At 40.6% G+C, this 18472-nt stretch overlaps 1 protein-coding gene and 1 long non-coding RNA gene across 2 annotated transcripts in view; one reads left to right on the plus strand and one right to left on the minus strand.

Moving 5' to 3' along the window:
* The window catches only part of LOC135430669 (uncharacterized), a 72405-nt gene extending 62672 nt beyond the window's left edge, over positions 1-9733 (minus strand). Inside the window, exon 1 of the long non-coding RNA XR_010436666.1 lies at positions 9498-9733. This is a non-coding gene — a long non-coding RNA (uncharacterized LOC135430669). The remainder of the gene's footprint in view (positions 1-9497) is intronic.
* A 1259-nt stretch (positions 9734-10992) lies between these two features.
* LOC135430612 (uncharacterized) lies at positions 10993-11571 on the plus strand. The gene is made up of 2 exons (XM_064685351.1): positions 10993-11213; positions 11270-11571. Exons 1-2 carry the CDS (start codon positions 11040-11042, stop codon positions 11441-11443), a joined length of 348 nt encoding a protein of 115 aa, XP_064541421.1. The 5' UTR covers positions 10993-11039; the 3' UTR covers positions 11444-11571.
* The last annotated feature ends 6901 nt before the right edge of the window (positions 11572-18472 follow it).

Consider the following 18472-nt stretch of genomic DNA (forward strand, 5'->3'; position numbering starts at 1 on the left):
ATGAATCGATTAAAGTTCACTTAAAGCTTTCATGAGCTTTAAAAACTGCTGATACAGAAAGCGCTCTTCAAAACATTAGCTTGACAGACATGCAACGAGCTTTAAGCGTGAATAGTTGATTAAAGCGCACTTAAAGCTTTGATGTGCTTTTAAAGCTGCTCACAGAGGAAGCGTTCGGTGTAAAAGCCAGTGAGCGAAGATCTTCAATCTTGATCACTTGATTAAAGCTCACTTAAAGTTTTCATGTGCTTTGAAAGCTGCTTACACATTAAGCGCTCGCCGAAAAAGTCAAGCGGTGAGGAGCTTTGAGCTTGATTAACTGTATGCAATAAATTTCCTAAAGCTCAATTAAAGCTTTTACGTGATTTCAAAGCTCCTAACTCACAAAAAAAAAGCTATTTTAAAGCTCAGTGTGCTTTCGTCTTTTACAGGGTATTTATTTTCAATTTTTACTGCTCTCTATTATGTTTTTGACTGCTCGTCCTGTTTCCAGCCTAGATTAAGATATTATTGTTGTTGTTTATGCTTTAGTTTTAGTTTGAATTGCGCTACATTGTGTCTGTTTCTGTTTCTATTTTTGTTATTATTTGCATTTCTGTTAACAAAGGCAACTAAAAGTTGTTCAAAAACCGTGCAAACAAAAAAATTTTAATTAAACTTAAAATCCAACCATAGCAGAAATAACAACAGCAAATGTTGTTGTAATTGTTGAAAGTGCAATAAAACGAATAAGCACAAAAAAGTGCTGAATAGAAAAAATACAGAAAATATCGTAAAACCAAACAGAATCGAAAATACAAATAAGAAATTCTCTTTTAAAAAACTAACAGCTGCTTTTTAACTCTAGCTATGTAAGCTCTATCACAATATGTTTTATCTTTTAAGCACAGACAAGCTGAGAAAAAGATCAAATATTACACTGCCAGCTCAAGCTCAAGAATTTTACTTTGCACTCAATGAAAAAACACTGATCAATGAATATGAATGTTACTACTACCAAATACGAGTACTCACTAAAAGCTAAACTGACTTTAAGAAACGAAAAAACAAAAAAATAAATCTAGTAAATAATTCTCTGATTCTGATCTCTCAACTCTATAATGTAGTATATACTATGTGAAGCTGCTTGGCAGATGCAAAACAAAAACAAACAAATATAATACTGAAAATCCAAAAACCTTCAACTAAGTGTATAACAGTTTTAAATAGTTAATAATAATTGACACACTCACACACACACTCACACACACACTCACACACACGGCACACATACTCACTCACTTAAAACTATAACTAACTGAATGTGTTTCATATATATTTATATAAAATACTCTAACTCGTACTTGTGCGTATCCTGAATCTATGTATATGTGTATGTATTAATGTATGTACCATGTTTGTATGTATATTTTGTCATCAAATTGAACAACTAGAAAGTAAATTCGCAAAAACAAATAACTAGCAATATCCCCAAGGGATATTTTTGCTACTCTTCAAATACGAAATACAACAGCAAAACAGCAAAAGGATACGACGACTAATACATGCATCAACTAGGTTTTCTCTATGTATTTTTAAGAAAACAACACACACACACACACACACACACGCAATGAAAGCAAAACAAGACCTCTAAATATTATCAACATTCAGATTCTGAACGTCTCTCACTCTTTAACACTGCCCAATTTTTATATAGATGTATTCTCTGTCTCTGTCTAACTTAAGATATATGTGTACCCTAGTATACTATGTATGTGTATTGGATAAATATTTGCTAAACTAACCCACACTCACACAAACACACTCCCAACCCACCCCACACACACACTTACACACACTTACACACACTTACACACACTTACACACACACTCACACACTCACATTGAATGTAGTTTCATCTGTGCGACAGTTTTTGGATTTTCCGGAAACTCTCCGACTCTGTGGGTGGTGGCAATTTAAAATAGCAAAAAGCAAAAGCAGAAATTCAATTTTTGCCCAAAAATCGACAAAAACAACAAAACAACAGCAACAACAACAAGAAACTAAATGAACAAAAACAAAAAGCAAATTAAATAAATGTTCCTTTTGAATCATCAACAAAACACACAAAGCTCTATTTATTATTATTATCTCTCAATGGGTTCTACTCCAAGCAAGTAAGTAAGTATAACGTGCCCGAGTTGCAACAGTTGCAAGTTGCACGCAGTTGGCAGCTTGTTTTATGCTGTCAGTTCTTGTTGCCTCACTTGATTGGCTTGTCTTGGCTTATGCGTCGTATGCGTGATGTCCATGCCGCAGCACGTTCTCAGCTACCCAGCGGCAACGCGAAAAGGAAAAAGATAATAACAAGCCACAACAGTTTATGGTGAACAAAAGATCCATCATGATGTTCCCAGAGAAAAAACTCGTAACTTGCCGTCAACTCTTATTGCGAGTCTTTAACTAAGTAACAACTGAAAGCTTGCTTTCTTCATTCAGTGCTTTTGGCATGCTTAGAAATAGTTGTGTTTCACTTTCTACTGACAGCTTAAACTGGATGAATATACCATGTGTGACAGCCATTGAGTATATACATATATATATATGTATAAATATTTATTACTCAATGTGTGACAGCAATAGCTGATATCTTCCCTTCTGTAAGCAGTGCTTTTTGCATGCTAAGAAATAGAAATATCAGTTGGATATATACAGTCCATTATCTTCTAACAACTTTAACTGGTTATATTTTCCAAGTGTGACGGCAATAGTTGATATCTTCCCTTCTGTTAGCAGTGCTTTTGGCATGCCTAGCGATAGAAATGTGTGTCTGTGCGAATTTCTACTAATTCCAACTTGATTTAAACATTACACAATGTTTTAACTGTAAGTTTAACACAGCTACTGAAATCCTTCCTACTCTAAGTAGTGCATTTGGCATGTGTAGGGCCCAGAACTACTTAGTTTCGTGTACTTAAGTCAAATACAGCTGGGCTTTAAGCCACACACACACACACGCACACGCACACACACACCCGCCGGAATATATTTGCTGTACGTGTCAAATGCTGAACTCTGCGCATTTGCAGTGCTCTCCCTCTCCACCCCCTCTCCTTTCCCCTTTCACTGCGCTCTAATTACAAAATCACTGTCAGTTTTTCTTTTTGTTTTTTGTTCTGCTCTCCTTTTTTTTGGTGTGTTTTTCTTTTTGTTTTTCTGCCAGTGCGAGAGGACATTCGCTTTTCGTTTTCATAACGGCAGCACTTTGTTGAGTGGCAAGTGGCAAGCGGCAAGTGGCAAGTGGCAAGTGGCAAAAATAAAAAGTGCCACGTTGTGTATTTGCCCGCTGAGCTGGCAAAAACTGGAACAACGCACAGTTGACCAAAGGGCTTTTCGGGTGCTGCCAAACTTGTTTGTTTGCTGTGCGTGCCCCAAAATCAAGCGCCACACACACACACATGAGATCGGCCCCCCCACTCACAACCCCCCCTCCCCCTCCTGGCACGCCCAGCCAATCGGAGCCGTGCTGTGGTGCCTGCTTAACGGGTTTTTATGCGCTCTCATAATTGTCGACACTAATGACGTGTGTGCATTTGCAGCCATTTACAACACTTAACATGGGACCCCATCATCGTCTGTGTCCCCGTTTTGGGACTCTCCCGCAGCAATAATGAATGGATGAATAATGGCAAATAGAACGCATGTTTTATGCAAGTCGTAAAATCTGGCTGGCACATCTGTTGCATAAATCAGGCTTCAAAGAATGTATGCCACATAAAAAAAACTTTAAAAATTGTTGCATTACGCATACGCCCCTTGGTGCTGCATCTGTTTAATATTTTAAAATGCTTGCCAAATTCAATTGTCAGCTTCCGGAACTCGAACATGAAGTACAGCAAAACGATTTTAATTATTTAAGAGCTGCTCGGGTTTCGTAACTTTTAATGATTTGTGCATTTAACAAATCGATTTCATTTGTTCGACGCTCAATTAATGTTGCGCAAAATGAATGTTGACACGTGATAGGGGATTATTAAAAGCGCTTTAATCAAAATAAATCGAAAATAATTTAAAGAAAATTAGTTTTTATTGCGCTTTTTATACACTTGTCATCAAAAAAAACAATTTATTTACTTTTTCTCGTGTTTATTTGCAGTCAGTTTGATTTTTGCATTGTTTTGAAATCGTAAAACTCAGCGGACAAATTCAATTTTGTTGCCGCTTTGGAGTTGGATTTTTTTCGCACGTTTTTTTTTCGGGGATTTTAATTAAAATGATATATGCGTGCGTGTGCGTACATGTGTGTGTGTGTTTACGTGTGTGTGTGCATATATTTTTTAGTAAAACGTTGATTGCACTCTGAAAAGCTCGCAACCACAAAATAAATACATTTCATTGCAATAAGAAAAAACAAAGCATAACAAGCAAGATAGATTATTTTCGGATTGCGGCAGCTTAAATACCCTTACAGAAATGCATGACAAAGGTCGGAGATCAGATACACTTTCTCAGCAGTCGCTACGCCGACAAACTACTGTGGAGAGGCGCCTCCAAAGGTTGCAATCCTGCGACCTACCTACGAGGCGAATCATCCAAATACCTCACAGTATTATGCCATGTCCTCCTTCATTGTAAATATACCTCAATGTTAATATCATGTAAGCTACATACTAGGCTACATACTAGTCCACAGATTAAGATTTAATATATTATCTCTTCAATCAATTGACCAGTTTCTTTCTCGCCGCATTAAGCATTTGCTTTGCAAAATGAACAATACCCTTGGCAAGGGTATTAAAATCCAATAGAGATTATGTTTCCTGCAATTTGAGACAGGCAGACAGGCAGGCACAGATGATATGCAGCGATATATGTGTATGTACAGTTCACAAGGGGGCAAACTCGTTGGAACTGTGATATTATTATTACAGTTTCAGTTTCAGTTTCAGTTATTGCAATCGATTTTCCTTTTGATTAAACGTAAATATTATAAAAATGAAGAAATATAATCCAAGCTAGCTGTGTGTATGGGTGTGTGTATTATTATCTCTATATATAAAACTGCTTGTCCTGACTGACTGACTGACAGAACAATGATCTATATATCAAATATCCTATATAGGCATAGGCATAACTCGGTTAAAATTCAACAGATTTTCATAAGGTTTGGCTTTTTGTTCATGGCTTGACCTCTAGATCAATCGTGCATCTAAATCTGACAACATTATTTTCATGTGAAAATGGTACCCTCAAATATCCTATATAGACATTGGTCGAAATTTCCCAACCCCATAACTCGGTCAAAATTCAACAGATTTTCATAAAGTTTGGCTTTTTGTTTATGGTTTGACCTCTAGATCAATTTGGCATCTAAATCTGACAACATTATTTTTCGTCAAAATTCATGTGAAAATAGTACCCTCAAATGTCCTATGTAGACATAGGTCGAAATTTCCCAACCCCATAACTCGGTCAAAATTCAACCGATTTTCATAAAATTTGGATTTTTGTTCATGGTTTGACCTCTAGATCAATTTGGCATCTAAATCTGACATTATTTTTTTTAGGCAAAATTCATGTGAAAATGGTACCCTCAAATATCCTATATTGACATAGGTCGAAATTTCCCAACCCCATAACTCGGTCAAAACTGAACAGAATTTCATAAGGTTTGGCTCTTTGTTCTTGGTTTGGCCTCTAGAGCTCTACGTAAAAAGGTATAAAGTTGTTGCCAGACATCAACCTGTTTTACTGCCCTGATCATGTCTATAGACAATCCAATGTATTAAAAGAATGGGAAATTCAGAATATTTCTTTATATACTGCGCTGCATAACTAGAATCTGATATATATAACAGAAGTAGTTTTTGGTAAGAACTGAAATCAGGCAATAAGTTTCGCTTGGCTGCAATTAAACGAGCTTTAGCTGGCAACTGTTTTGGGGGCTGTCGTTAATTGCAATTTTACGCCAATTTCGGAGTTCGCTACTCGCAGGGCTAACAATAACGATAATTCAAGTTGAATCAAATGATAAAGGCGGCAATTAGAGAACAATAGACAGGGGCCAGACAAGCGGGTGGCAGGCAGATACAAATCGAGCCAAACTGCAGACAGCTGTGAAGAAAAAGTATTGCATAGTTTTGGGGTTGCAGCCAAATGAATCACTTGCAACAATAACAATAACAATAGAGGAACAGGGAGAGGAAGAGCAAGCTATCTTGTCTGCGGTCAGCTGAATATTTGTTTATTTGTTATTGATAAAAACTGCTCAACTTTTGGCGCAAACAGTTTATAACTTTTGGAAGGGCAAGAGTGGGGAGAGCGAGGCTGGTTATTGAGGGTATGGATATAGCTACGAGTAGGGTATATATACATATATAGTACATGTGGTATTCGGCTTTCCATTGCTCTAAGCCAAAGTTGGGTGGCCGCCTGCAGTGTTACGATTTAATTAAAGCACCATTAAGTCAGCAATTAACAACAACAACAACGACAACAACGATAACAACAGCAGCTGCAACAACAATGGCCATGACTGTTGGTGGCAACTTCAAGCGGCTGCCCCTTTGAGAGCCTTCGCCTTCGCCTTTGCCTTTGGCAAAGCAACTAAGCGCTTTGCCTTTTGCTTGTGGCATTTTGTACTCTTTCTTCTTTCGCTGCTTCCTGTTCTTTTTGTGCTTTGGCTTTGTTGTCGTTTGCCGTCGCATTAAGTTCCATTTTTTAGTGTTATTTTGTGAGCAGCAGCAACTAATTCTTGCCCCAGCGGCAGCAGCAGCAACAGCAGCAAAACACATTAAAAACATAAAAAACACACGCTGTGCATGGGCACGGGGCATGGGGAGGGGAATGGTTGTTGCCCGACGGTTTTCTAATATTTGATTTTGTTTATTATACCCTGTGGGTTAAGTGCAGAAAGGGTATGCAGAAATTGGAGTAATCTCTCATTTATGTATTCAAATAGAGCACTTAGCACACTTATTCCAACTATCGATAAACGATAACTTGAGCTATCGAAGCAGGTACAGTCTCAGCTTTGAAAAGTCAGCTGCAACATTTTGTAGCATACTTTTGAGCTGCGAACAACACTCAAACTGATTACGAGGTATTTAAGAGTTGCGCAACTTGTCTTAGCTGTTTTTTTTTGTTTCTGAGCAGGCTGCAAGTTTTATTATGGGTACGTGTCTGGATGGCAGTTGGTGTGTGAGGGATGTTTTAGGGTTAAAGACTGGCCTGTCAGGGTTCGCCAGACGCCAGAGCCCAGACGAGGGGCGAGTGTGTGCTAGTGTGAGTGTGAGTGTGTGAGTGACTGGCGAATGAACTGAAACTGTCAAAAGTGCACATTCCGCACTTGACATTTTTCCAAAGCGCATTTTGAACTCTGCCCCCCCTGTGGGGTGTCGGTTGGGTTGGGGGAGGGGTGGTGTGGGTGAGTTTCTCTTGGGGTGCGCTTCAATTGGCATTGAAAGCGCAAATGAAAGGGAAGCCTTTGCATGTTTTAGCTCAGCAATGGCACAGTCAGCGCCGGAATGCCAGTCAGAGCTCAGACATAGACATTTGCCGCTTGGTTAGAGGAGGGTGTGGAGAGGGTGCAGGGTGGCGGGTGCCGGGTGAAACTGTGGCACGCGTTCGCCGCCCTCTTGTCAAACAGTTAAAATAAATAAAAAAAAAAAGTAAAGAACGTGGCATAAACCCAGAAATTTGCTCGTACGTTTATTGCTTTTAAATTTGGCAATTGTCGAGACGAGTTTAACATGCGTGTGTGTGTGTGTGTGTGCTGGGCGTGTGTGCGGGGTGTGTGTCGCAATGAGGGTACTTGCCAGCTGCAAATTGCTTATCAGGCAGCGCTTGCAGCAGTCGCAGGAGAGGCAGCAGTCGCAGGAGAGGCAGCAGCAGCAGGAGAGGCAGCAGCAGCAGTCAGTCCGCCAGCCGCCCTTAATTTGCCCAATTTAAAAATGGAAATCGATTCCCTCGAGTGACGGCACACAATGCCCCTCATACCCGCCCCCCTCTCTGTCGAATGTGTCAATAAAATGTGATTAACAAGTTTTGCATAAAAATGCCGACAGTCGATTGCAATTGGGTTGCTTTATACACACCCCCTGCCCCAAGCCGCTTTTCTGCTCTGGCCGCAGGCATTTTTCTTTTGTTCAAATCCCAAAGCATTGCCCCAGACTTTTTTTTTTTGTTGCTGTTGTCGCTGGCAAGCGTGGCAAATTATCCCTTTCATAAGTGACAAATATGTCTGTCGAGCTGCAATTGGAAGCAGGCAGCAGTCGGCAGGGAAAGCAAAGTCCCTCCCCCTGTCGCTGTCCGCCCTTATCAGGCGCGTGCGTCGGGCTGCTGCAAGTAATGAGATTTGATTCGAAAGCAAGTGACTTGGGTTTTGTAATTTGCAATAAATATGCAGCCAACCAGGCCAAGAGTCATTGCGTCAGCAGCACAGATAAGAGCCGGGTTCGTCTTTGGAGGGGGAAACGGCAGCCGTGTGGCAGCCATAAAGCTCCAGGCAATACGCAGCCCAACTGCAGCTACCATATCTCAGATTCTCCATAAATATGTATATAAAACTTCAACTTTAGCTCTGCCATTCAACTCAATTGGCTGCGCAAACAGACACTAAGCCCAGACATTTGAAATATTAGTAATCAGCATTTTAATGAACCCACAAACTTTGAGCATAATTAAACAAATGCCACACATAACGATGATAACCTCAGGCCATTTGTTGTTGCTTTACGTTTCTGGCCAAAATGCCTGGCAGCAAAATTGAATTCACTTTTCCGTATATGTGTGTGTATGTGTATGTAAACATTGTTTTGCCACTTTTGGCAAAAGCTGCAATCAATATGCAATTGTTTAAGTGCTATTAGCATGGATTTCATATGTGCAATATACAGAGTTAGGAGTGTGAATGACCTTTGGGCAAAGACTTCTGATTATTTATTATTTCCTTTTATAAATGGGTGAATTGCAGGTCTATTGCCCGAAGAACTTTGCTTTAAATTCAAATAAATATAACATTCGACGCATAATAGAAACGTTTTATAGTTCAACCATTTTCAATTTGGCCCTTAAGCCCTTGTGCCAGCAATCACAGCAAATTCTATAACGGTAAACAAACAGCTTTTTATTGATCACCACATTCAAACGTGCTCAAATTAATTACAAAACAGCGCTGATAACGGTATGAACAGTTCGGTAGACAATGTTTTATCATTTAAACATTCCTCCTTAATGAGATAAACGCATAAAATAAATAAAGCAAAATCAGAGCCCTTACATAAGTTGTTATTGCAAATTTATTCTCTGTGTTAATTTGCATTGATCTGTTAAGTTACCCAAGAGAGCAATATTAAAGAAGTATTGTTAATATGCAGCTTATGTGATGAGAGAGATATAAAATTCTGCACTATGTTAAAGCAAATGCAGAGCCCTAACAAAATTATTACAAAATGCCCCACTCTGTTAATTTGCGTTGATCTGTTAACAGAAGCCATGTTAATATGCAGCTTACCTGATGAGAGAGCAACATAAATGCTTGAGCGCGTAAAATCCGTTAGGCGTGGGAATAAGAAGGAATGCAAAAATCTGCGCGTAGAAACAGCAACAACAAGAGCGCAGCGAATAACGGATTGTAGAAATTGCGTAACGAATATGAAAAAATTGAAGCACTATCTTAAATAAGCACACTTATTCACTTTTTATGACTTTAGTTGAAGACACACATACATTTTATTACTTTTGCTACATACACACATACATATTTCCTTATAGGTAAATATGGAATCACACTTGCAATTACTTGCGTATGAGGTAATACGTATGCATACACATATATGCATAGACTATGTGTAAATTAATTGAATTACTTCACTTTTTATCACTTGAGTAGTAATAGATATGCGTATTAATATATATTATGGGTGTTAAACAAATGCACTTTTAGCAATAGGAGCAGCAGCCAGCTTTTTATATACATATATGCGTGCACACAAAAACAAAACAAACGCAACCAGATCAATCAAGAGATAACCGAAAACTAAAGCGAAATTCTGCCTGAATGCCTACACAAAACGGACTTAAGAATTGGCGAGCAGACCCAGAGAGAGAGTGAGAGTGAGAGTAAAGCTGGGCTTGCCCGCAGACATGGGCAACAACAAAATACCAACACAGCAACAACAGCTCTGCATGGTCGCGAGATCAACGCATAATGGCGGAGAGCAGAGCCGAGCATGCAAAAACAAAATGTATGATCGTGTAAGAAGAATAACAGAGATGCGCTGCAGAGCGAGCGAGAGCAGAACATTGCGTGCACATGCATCGATAGCACAATAACAAACCCAGCTGCGCAAGGGCAACGCATAACGGATCATACAAATGGCGCATAGAAACAAAAAGAACAAATTGCAAAAACGAAAAAAAAAAAACAAATACAAGCAAAACAAATGTGAAAATGTAAACTCCAACAGAAACGATAAGATTTACATATCACCTTGATAAGCATGGCCAATTTAGATGAAAAACTATTTTCAGCAGAATCAGCTAAAAATATTCGAAGAAAAAGAACCTGTTGATAAGCAAATTTCTTGATCAAAATAAAAATCAAGTTTTTATTGGCCAAGCAGCTTCCACGAATTTGATAGCACTTGAATAAAAATGTGATTTTCTATTTAATTTTGATATTTTGATAAGAAGGTGAAGGAGCTGGACACATGTCCGAAATAATGCAACCGCAGCTCGAGTGGGCATGAGTCAACGCAATTGTAATAATAGAATAACAATTCCGTTGCTTATCAAGCGAACTGATTACCCGGCAGAACTCTCCGTCTAGCCGGGCCCGCTTTCTCTCTCTCTCTCTATTTACCTGGCGGCATCTACGCCCCTGTGCGAACGATAAGCTCGCGAAAAAAAAGAACACTTCTCCGTAACGGGAAAATTAATTAAAAACCACAGTCGTATGTAAACAGCGTTACTCACGCGATAGCTTCCCCTATATAAGCAGCGATCGTGGCAGAAAGCAAGCAGAGTCTAACCAAGTGTCTACCAAATCGAAACAATGAAATTCCTGTACAGCTTCGTTCTTCTGCTGGCCCTGTTCGCCGCCAGCCAGGCCTACAGCGCCACCTGGGGCAAGAGGAACAGCACCGATTACCTGCTCTCTCGCCAGACGGAGGTGCGTGCTCCCCTCAAGAACAACTACTGGAACATCAATGTGGACTTTCCCCGTTCCGTAAGTCCACAATAGAAATGCGATTCCAACTAAAACTAATCCAACTCTTGCTGCAGGGCACCAGCACCTACACGATCAGCGCCATCAATGTTATCGATAACTTCCGCAACAGCTCTGGCGCCACGTCCAGCCTGTGGTCCGGCGGCCCCGGCTATCGTTATGCCCAAATCAATCTGCGCAGCCAGGTCAGCAAGGGCCTCAACTCCACCGTTGAGATCTGGGGTCGTTAACCTATAACGCTTAACCGGATTTAACCGATACGAAACTCTTCCAAAACTCGCAATCAAAATATAGTCTAAAAAATTTGAAAAAAAAAATAATAAAACTTAAAATAAAACAGAATTTGCATTTATAAAAACTCGAATCCTCCTCTATCTTGCTCTCTCTCTCCCTCTTAATATATCTCTCTCTCATTCTCTCTCTCTTTCACTGTCTCCCTCTCTTAAAGCTTTTTACGGTCTGATTTCATACAATGATTAAATTTAATTGAAAGACCTCAGTTAGAAAGAAATACCTTCTAGATACTGGAATATTCTATAATTTATATATACCCTTAAATAGGACATTATAATTTTGTCATGAAATGTGTGCACTTTTGTAGTTACTCAGTTTTAAAACTATTATCATAGAGTTGCATAAGTTCATCTTCCTGCCTTTCCGACTCAGCTGGATCGGTACACTATATCATATATCTCCAGAATTAACGTTCAAAAATAAAGTTCTTTTATGAACAAGTTTTTGGCTTATCAATATATCTGGATCAAATTTGGGATTTACGAATTTTAGCATGCTCCTCAGATATAGGCAAAATCTTATGCAGATCGGTTCACTATATCATAAAACTCTTTAGGAATGGATCGAAAGGGTATAAGTATAGAAAACTTTGTTATTTTACCAGATATCTAGAGCTAACTCAGCAATTCGGAGCTTTACTATTCTCCTAACAAATCGAACTACTCTATATTATATGGAGAAGATCAGAAAATCGTTCGAAAGTAAAGCACTTGCATAAAACCAGCTCCCAGCTACACATCTAAAAGCGTATCTGAACTTCGGCGTGTTGAAAAAGAGCGTACTTTTTAGTTTTTCATTAGAAACATGTAAATGCTTGATATCTTGATGATCTTTCTTGGCGGAACTCTGAGTGCCAGCCAAACAGATAAGTAGCTATATAAGTAGCTGATATCTGGCCGCGAATTGTCAACCTATTATCTAGCCATAACTCGCACTTAAATGCGCTCTGATGGGCAACAACAACAAATTGATCGGAACGGGCATTTGCATAGGTTGATATGCCGGTATTAAATCCTGGCCGGGCTTTAAGGGTGCTCCTGGCCGCAAGCAGAAAGGACCAAAAATATAGAGATAGAAAAAAAGTAAAGAAAAGAAATAAATTTGTGCGCCTGCAGGCAGCTGGCAAAGGAAAACATTCAATATTTAATAAATATGTAGGCGAGCACGAAATATACACATATTTTTTTCTTTCTCAGTTAGCTATTTTGCACACAAATCCTGCAGCAGACAGACGCCAAAAGGGGGCGGGGGGGGGGGGGGGGGGGGGCAAGGGAAGGACTTATTGGCCAAAAATTTGTATCCCCTTGCGAAGCGAGTGTTGGCCAAACGAAAATGTTAAGCGATACGGTCAAAAGGATGCGCCCCGAAGTCCTTTTCTCTATTTTGTATCGAATTGAAATTTCAATTTCAAACGTCTTGAGGCGACAAAAGGCGCCCCAAATCGAAGCCCCTGCTGCGGAGACAGCTTCACCCCTTCTCCCTTCCTCCTTTTCTCGCTATTTGTTTTGCCTGCATGTAGGTAAATATTTGCACAGGACGCACAAATGTTTGAAAAGTTGTCAGCGAAATGTTTCACTTAGTTAATATGCAAAACGCGCGGCTCGCAATGCAAAGCCGGAGCCGGATATGTTTACGGATGCCGCCACACGGATACACACGCCATCTGTTGGCCATCAATGCGACGGGGCGACGGGGGAGGAGGAGGGGGAGTAAGATAAACTGGTCTTACCACCCAAAAAAAATCTGAAAAGAAAACTCGCAACTTGCACGCTCCGTCGAGTTGCGACATTTGCAGCCAAGGCTGTAAAAAATGCACTCAAAGTCACGTAGAGTTCTTTTTAGTCGAACATTTTTAGAGGGGAGTCAGAAAAAATAGCAAAAGATAGAAAGAGAGGTGAAGAACAAGATAGAGAAGGGGAGAGAGAGAGAGATAACATGAGGGAAAGTAAGATTTATAAACAAGACAATATATGTCCTAATTGAATTTATGAGAATCGCATAGTAAGGCGATGCTTCAGAGAAAAAGAGAGAGAGAGAGAGAGAGAAAGAGAGAAAAGGAGAGAGAGGGAAAAAGAAAGGGGAGAGAGAGAGCAGGAGAGTAACAAACAAGACAGTCTATGTCCTAATTGAATTTATGAGAATCGCATAGTAAGGCGATGCTTCAGAATACGTTTTAGTTTACTTTTCAGCGCTGCGTTAAGCTTACTTGATCCACGTTAGGCATAAAGAGAAGAAACTTAGCGGTTATTACCCGGCCTTGCCCGCACGACACTTCACTTTTCACTTTTCCACCCATTTTCCACCCATCAGAGTGAATTTACACATGATTATCATTTAAACTAAAAGACATTTTACAAATATCTCATCTTTATTGTGACAAACTTGCGAAGCGACCCTCGCTTGAGGTGCAGGCAGTTGCTGCCAAATTCGCTTTGGGTTGGCGCATTTAGTTGACAAATTTCTCATACGCCGCGTGCTGCGCTGCTGCTGGCAGTCATTTTGGTCGAATGCCTAACTTAAGCCGCTTGCTGGCTAAGCTGACCACTACTCACAGCCCCTCCCTCTCTCTCTCCCTCTCTCTCTCTCTCTCTTTCTGTCACTGGCTACAGCTGTGCATCCTTGCGCCGTCCATGTCCAGGCAACAGCTTGCAAAGCAATTACTTCAAACTACCCGGAAATGTCGCCTGGCTGACCAGATGCCGGTGTCTGTCCCCATGAACTGCTCTCGGCCCTGGCATATGTGGCAAGCTGTGTGTGTGTGTGCCTGTGTGTGTGTGTGGGTGTTGCTGCAACAGTTATTGGAGCATGGCAGCAACATCGACCGCAGTGCGGCCCCGGGGCACAGCCATGGCGACATGGGTAGACGTCAGCCGGTTGGAGCGGACGCCGACGCAGACGCAGACACAGCCACATCCACAGCCGCACAATTGCCGTCACCGTGCCACATGGCACATGCCAGCTCGCCAGCTTGCCACCTTGCCACCTTGCCACATGCCACTGCGGCTGGTTAAATTCTGCTGATTTTGTTGCCAGCAACATTGATTTTTAATAAATAGCAATTTGGCCCCAGCAAACGGACTTGTTATTATTTTCGCAGCACGTTCTCACAATCTGCTTTCAGGTGTTTACGTTTACGTGCTGCCAACTAGGGTTGCCACCCCACTTCCTTATGCAACCCTCCTCCAGGGACAAATCGGTTCAAATATGCAACAAGCCAAACAATTTTCGGCTTTGAATCTGCGAAATTGGATAAATTAATGCCAATGCATTTGCTTGGAGAATGTTTCTCTAATGCGCTAGATATTCCCTATATCCCACCAGAACCCCGCCCCCTAACTCCTTCCGCCTCTGCCCTAAGCTGTAATCGTCAAAGTTTACCAGTGCACAGTGTGGCAAGTTATGTAAAATGTGCATTTGTCCTTTTGAATATAATCCAAAAATAATTGCAAGTAATGTGTAGAAATAGCCAAGTATTTGTAGGTTATCGATTGCTGTTATCGGTTCACAAAGTATTTTCGATTCATGCGATCGAATTTATTCAATATAATATATCGAAATCATCACACATTCGTATGTTATCGATTGCAGTTATCAGTACACGAAGTAATTGTAATGTACAATTAATTAAACATTAGCATGTTATCGATTGTTGTTATCGGTTATAGAAGTGCGTATATTCGATTTATGTTATCGAATTTACTCAATATGTACAAATAGTCACACATTTATATGTTATCGATTATTGTTATCGGTACAAGAAGTAATTATATATGATTTATGTAAACGAACTCTACTTTATATTTTGTTTTGCGATTTATGATTTCGATTTATGCTATCGAATCTGTGCTATTCGTTATCGATAGATTTCTGTTGGCGATATTCTGTTGGTATACTCTGTTTGCTTTTTCTTATCGATTTATTTATATAACCTATCGATTATTTTAATCGATAATTCATAAGAAAAAAGTAGCTCGCTAAATACTTAAGACTTATGCTATTTGTTTTTAATATTAAGGCCAGTTTTGCATATGTTCGTTACACTGTGCACCGTGCACCGTGGAACGTGGAACGTGCAACGTGCAGCGTGCAACGTTGGCCCCTTTGCTGGCTGATGCAAACGTAATGAAGTATTTATGATTGGCTGATTGGCTGATTGCAACACGGGGTGTTGGCCAATCCGTTGTGCCACTTTTGGCCAACGTGGCAACAGCAGCAGCAACAGTTTTGACAAGCGCTGCTGGGGATTTGTGGCATAACAAATTCGTGCCGAAAATTGTAAAATAACAGGGCAACTGCACACTCACATACACTCACACACACTCGCACACACACACACACGCTCGGCAATCAATATTGATGAGCGGCAACAAATGTTTTTGGGCCAGTTCAGCTGCAACTGTAAAAGGGGAAAGGGGCGTGAGGGGCGCCGAATCGTTGGAATTTGTGAACTCTGAACTGTGGCATTATTTATCGCCACATTTGGCATGTTGCAGCTTATTTGCATGCTAAAAGTGATTAAGTCAACTTATCTCGGCTGCAACAACAACAACAGTTTTTCATCTCTTTTGCCATAAAATATGCATTGAAATTTGGCCTTTTAGCATTCGCTGTGAAATGAATTTCATGAAAATCGAAAGGCAATTACTTGCAGGTAAGCCCCAGCATCAACTGCATAGATTAAAGGTGCACACACACACACACACACACTCTATGCGAGTGCTTTAGTCGCATAAATTGAATGGCATTTGAATAACTCGTGTGGCTTAGTGTGAATTTAATTGTTATATTTGTAACACAACGCCTACAACAAAGACAGCTACAAACGGACATTAAGCTAGTATTTAAATGAATCAGAAACAAACTGTTTAAAGCCTTGCTTTAATGGGTGGCAATATTTAAATTCAACTTTTACCTCAAAATTTACAAATTATGGCTACAAAAGCTGCTTAGCTACCTTTACATTGTAATATCCCGGCGAAAACTAATTGCTTAAATTACATTTAGAAAACGCTTCATCACAAATTTTTCCATTTAAATTCCAATAAATAACGCCTTTCGTTAAGCTACAGCAATAATTCAAATTTCAACGATTGGCGCCTTTCGTTGAGCTTGTAACTTGGCTGGGCGCAACCAACTTTATGCTTAGCCAAGTTAGCACCTAGCGTAGAAGAACGCAAACTTGTTAGCGCAGACACAAACCAAGTCAAACGGAATTGAGCGTGCTTTCTAGCTAATAGATGGCGCCGGCACGCTAGCAAATGCACCAACCAGCTGCACACATAAAACTCCAGAGTTGCGCGTATTTATTTATCGAAAATGGCGCCAACTGATTTCAAGCAAGCAAAATGCCGAAAATGCGGAAAAATTAATTAAGATAAATGGGAAATCAAGTAACAAAAAGGTACAGTTAACGTAAACTAACGGCTAAACTTGGTACAGTTACAATTGATTGTGGCAATTAACGCTGATTCAGCCGAACAAGCAAAAGACGAACAAACAGATTCCCTTTCACACATGTGCGCGCCTGTAAATCGCAAGTTAAACAAAAGTCTGCCATTCATTTACATAAAACAAACCCGTAATTTGTTCAAGTACATAGCACACACAACTCCAACCCGATTCCCCTCACCCCTCCCCCCCCCTCACGAGCCCATCAACATTTGCCGCCCACGCATTTGCACAGCAACCCCGAAAAAACAAAAAACAGTTTGAGTTTCCTCGCTCAACAAATACACGCAACCACTACACACACACACACACACAGACGCACACTTACATAGGCGAGGCATTTTTCTTTGTGCTTAGTTCGTTTGTGTTATTTTCTTCCCTTCTTTCGCCTCTCTCCGCTCTCCGCTTTTCGCTCGCCCAAACATTCCGTTTGTGTGTGCAGCGCTCGGAAAAGATATCTTTCCATATGGCTGATTTTGAATGGTTAGATACTTTTTTCCTTTCTGTCATTTTCATAATGAATAATGAGGGAAAGAAGTGTCTCGCTTTCTGTGTTTTTGTATTTCTGTGTTGGGCATTTTTGCCAGCCCGTTGGGCTTTAATATTCTCCGCTACGCTTAACGAATTGCGACTGTACCTCAGCTGTTAGCTTGTTTTTCCCATTCGCTCTTTGGCTCTGATTTGCAGCTGTGAATAAACGGAAATTTTCACGTCCGCTTAGTTCGCTTGCACCTTTGCGGCCATTAATTTTAAATCAAGCCAACTTTTCGCTTGCCTTTTAGCTTAGCTAGTTCTTCCACCCGCCCTACCCGAGCCCTTCAATCAATACACACACACACACACACACACATACGTACGTGCATATGCATGCCTGCAGCTCCTGTTCCGTCGACGCAAAAACTCGCCCCCTTTTCGCTAACGAAACGCGCCTTGACCACGCCCGAACAACCCGAACGTTTGGCCTAATCGCAGCGCGTTGCGGGCGCCGCCCAATCGCCGTCCGCTCGCACAGTTCGGCTCGCTGTTGTCGGCTCGCCTGCGATTGGTCGACTTTTTCGTTCAATTGCCGACGAATCGTGCACAGTTCTTCGTTCGGTTCTTGTCGTCGGCGTCGCCGTCGTCGGCTACTCGGCAACCGGTTTTGCGCTCTCTTCATTGCAAAACGAAGCAAAGCGACAAATGCGACGCTCGCTCTTCACTTTTACAGCTCGCTCTCTTTCGCTGCAAGAGCGCAACTGAATTTAAGCATTTGCACATTTGCGACGCACCTTAATTTATAAATTATTTCATTTGCTTTTTTGAAAAACCTTTATATTTGACTGCCAGCTGCTTGGGTAAAGTCTGAAGTGTTTGTTTTATGGAGGAATTTGCCAAGAACTATTTTCTCCATAAAAAAAATTATGAGGTTGATGAAAAAATTTTCAACCATTACAAAAATCTATAAAAGTGAAGGGAAGAGATTCTCTTCTCCTGGTCTTTTCATATGTCAACTCTTCGGAGCCTTCCATATCACGTAC

This window comes from Drosophila montana, unplaced genomic scaffold, assembly GCF_035044405.1.
Source record: "Drosophila montana isolate Dmon_TW-CO22-7 unplaced genomic scaffold, ASM3504440v1 contig_3031_1, whole genome shotgun sequence".
In the NCBI taxonomy this organism is placed as follows: Eukaryota; Metazoa; Arthropoda; class Insecta; order Diptera; family Drosophilidae; genus Drosophila; species Drosophila montana.

Bases quoted from the DNA above. Each gene is read 5' to 3' on its own strand.
- LOC135430612 (XM_064685351.1), top strand. From the start codon at position 11,040: ATGAAATTCCTGTACAGCTTCGTTCTTCTGCTGGCCCTGTTCGCCGCC. The intron at 11,214-11,269 runs GTAAGTCCACAA...CTCTTGCTGCAG, and splicing joins ATGTGGACTTTCCCCGTTCC to GGCACCAGCACCTACACGAT.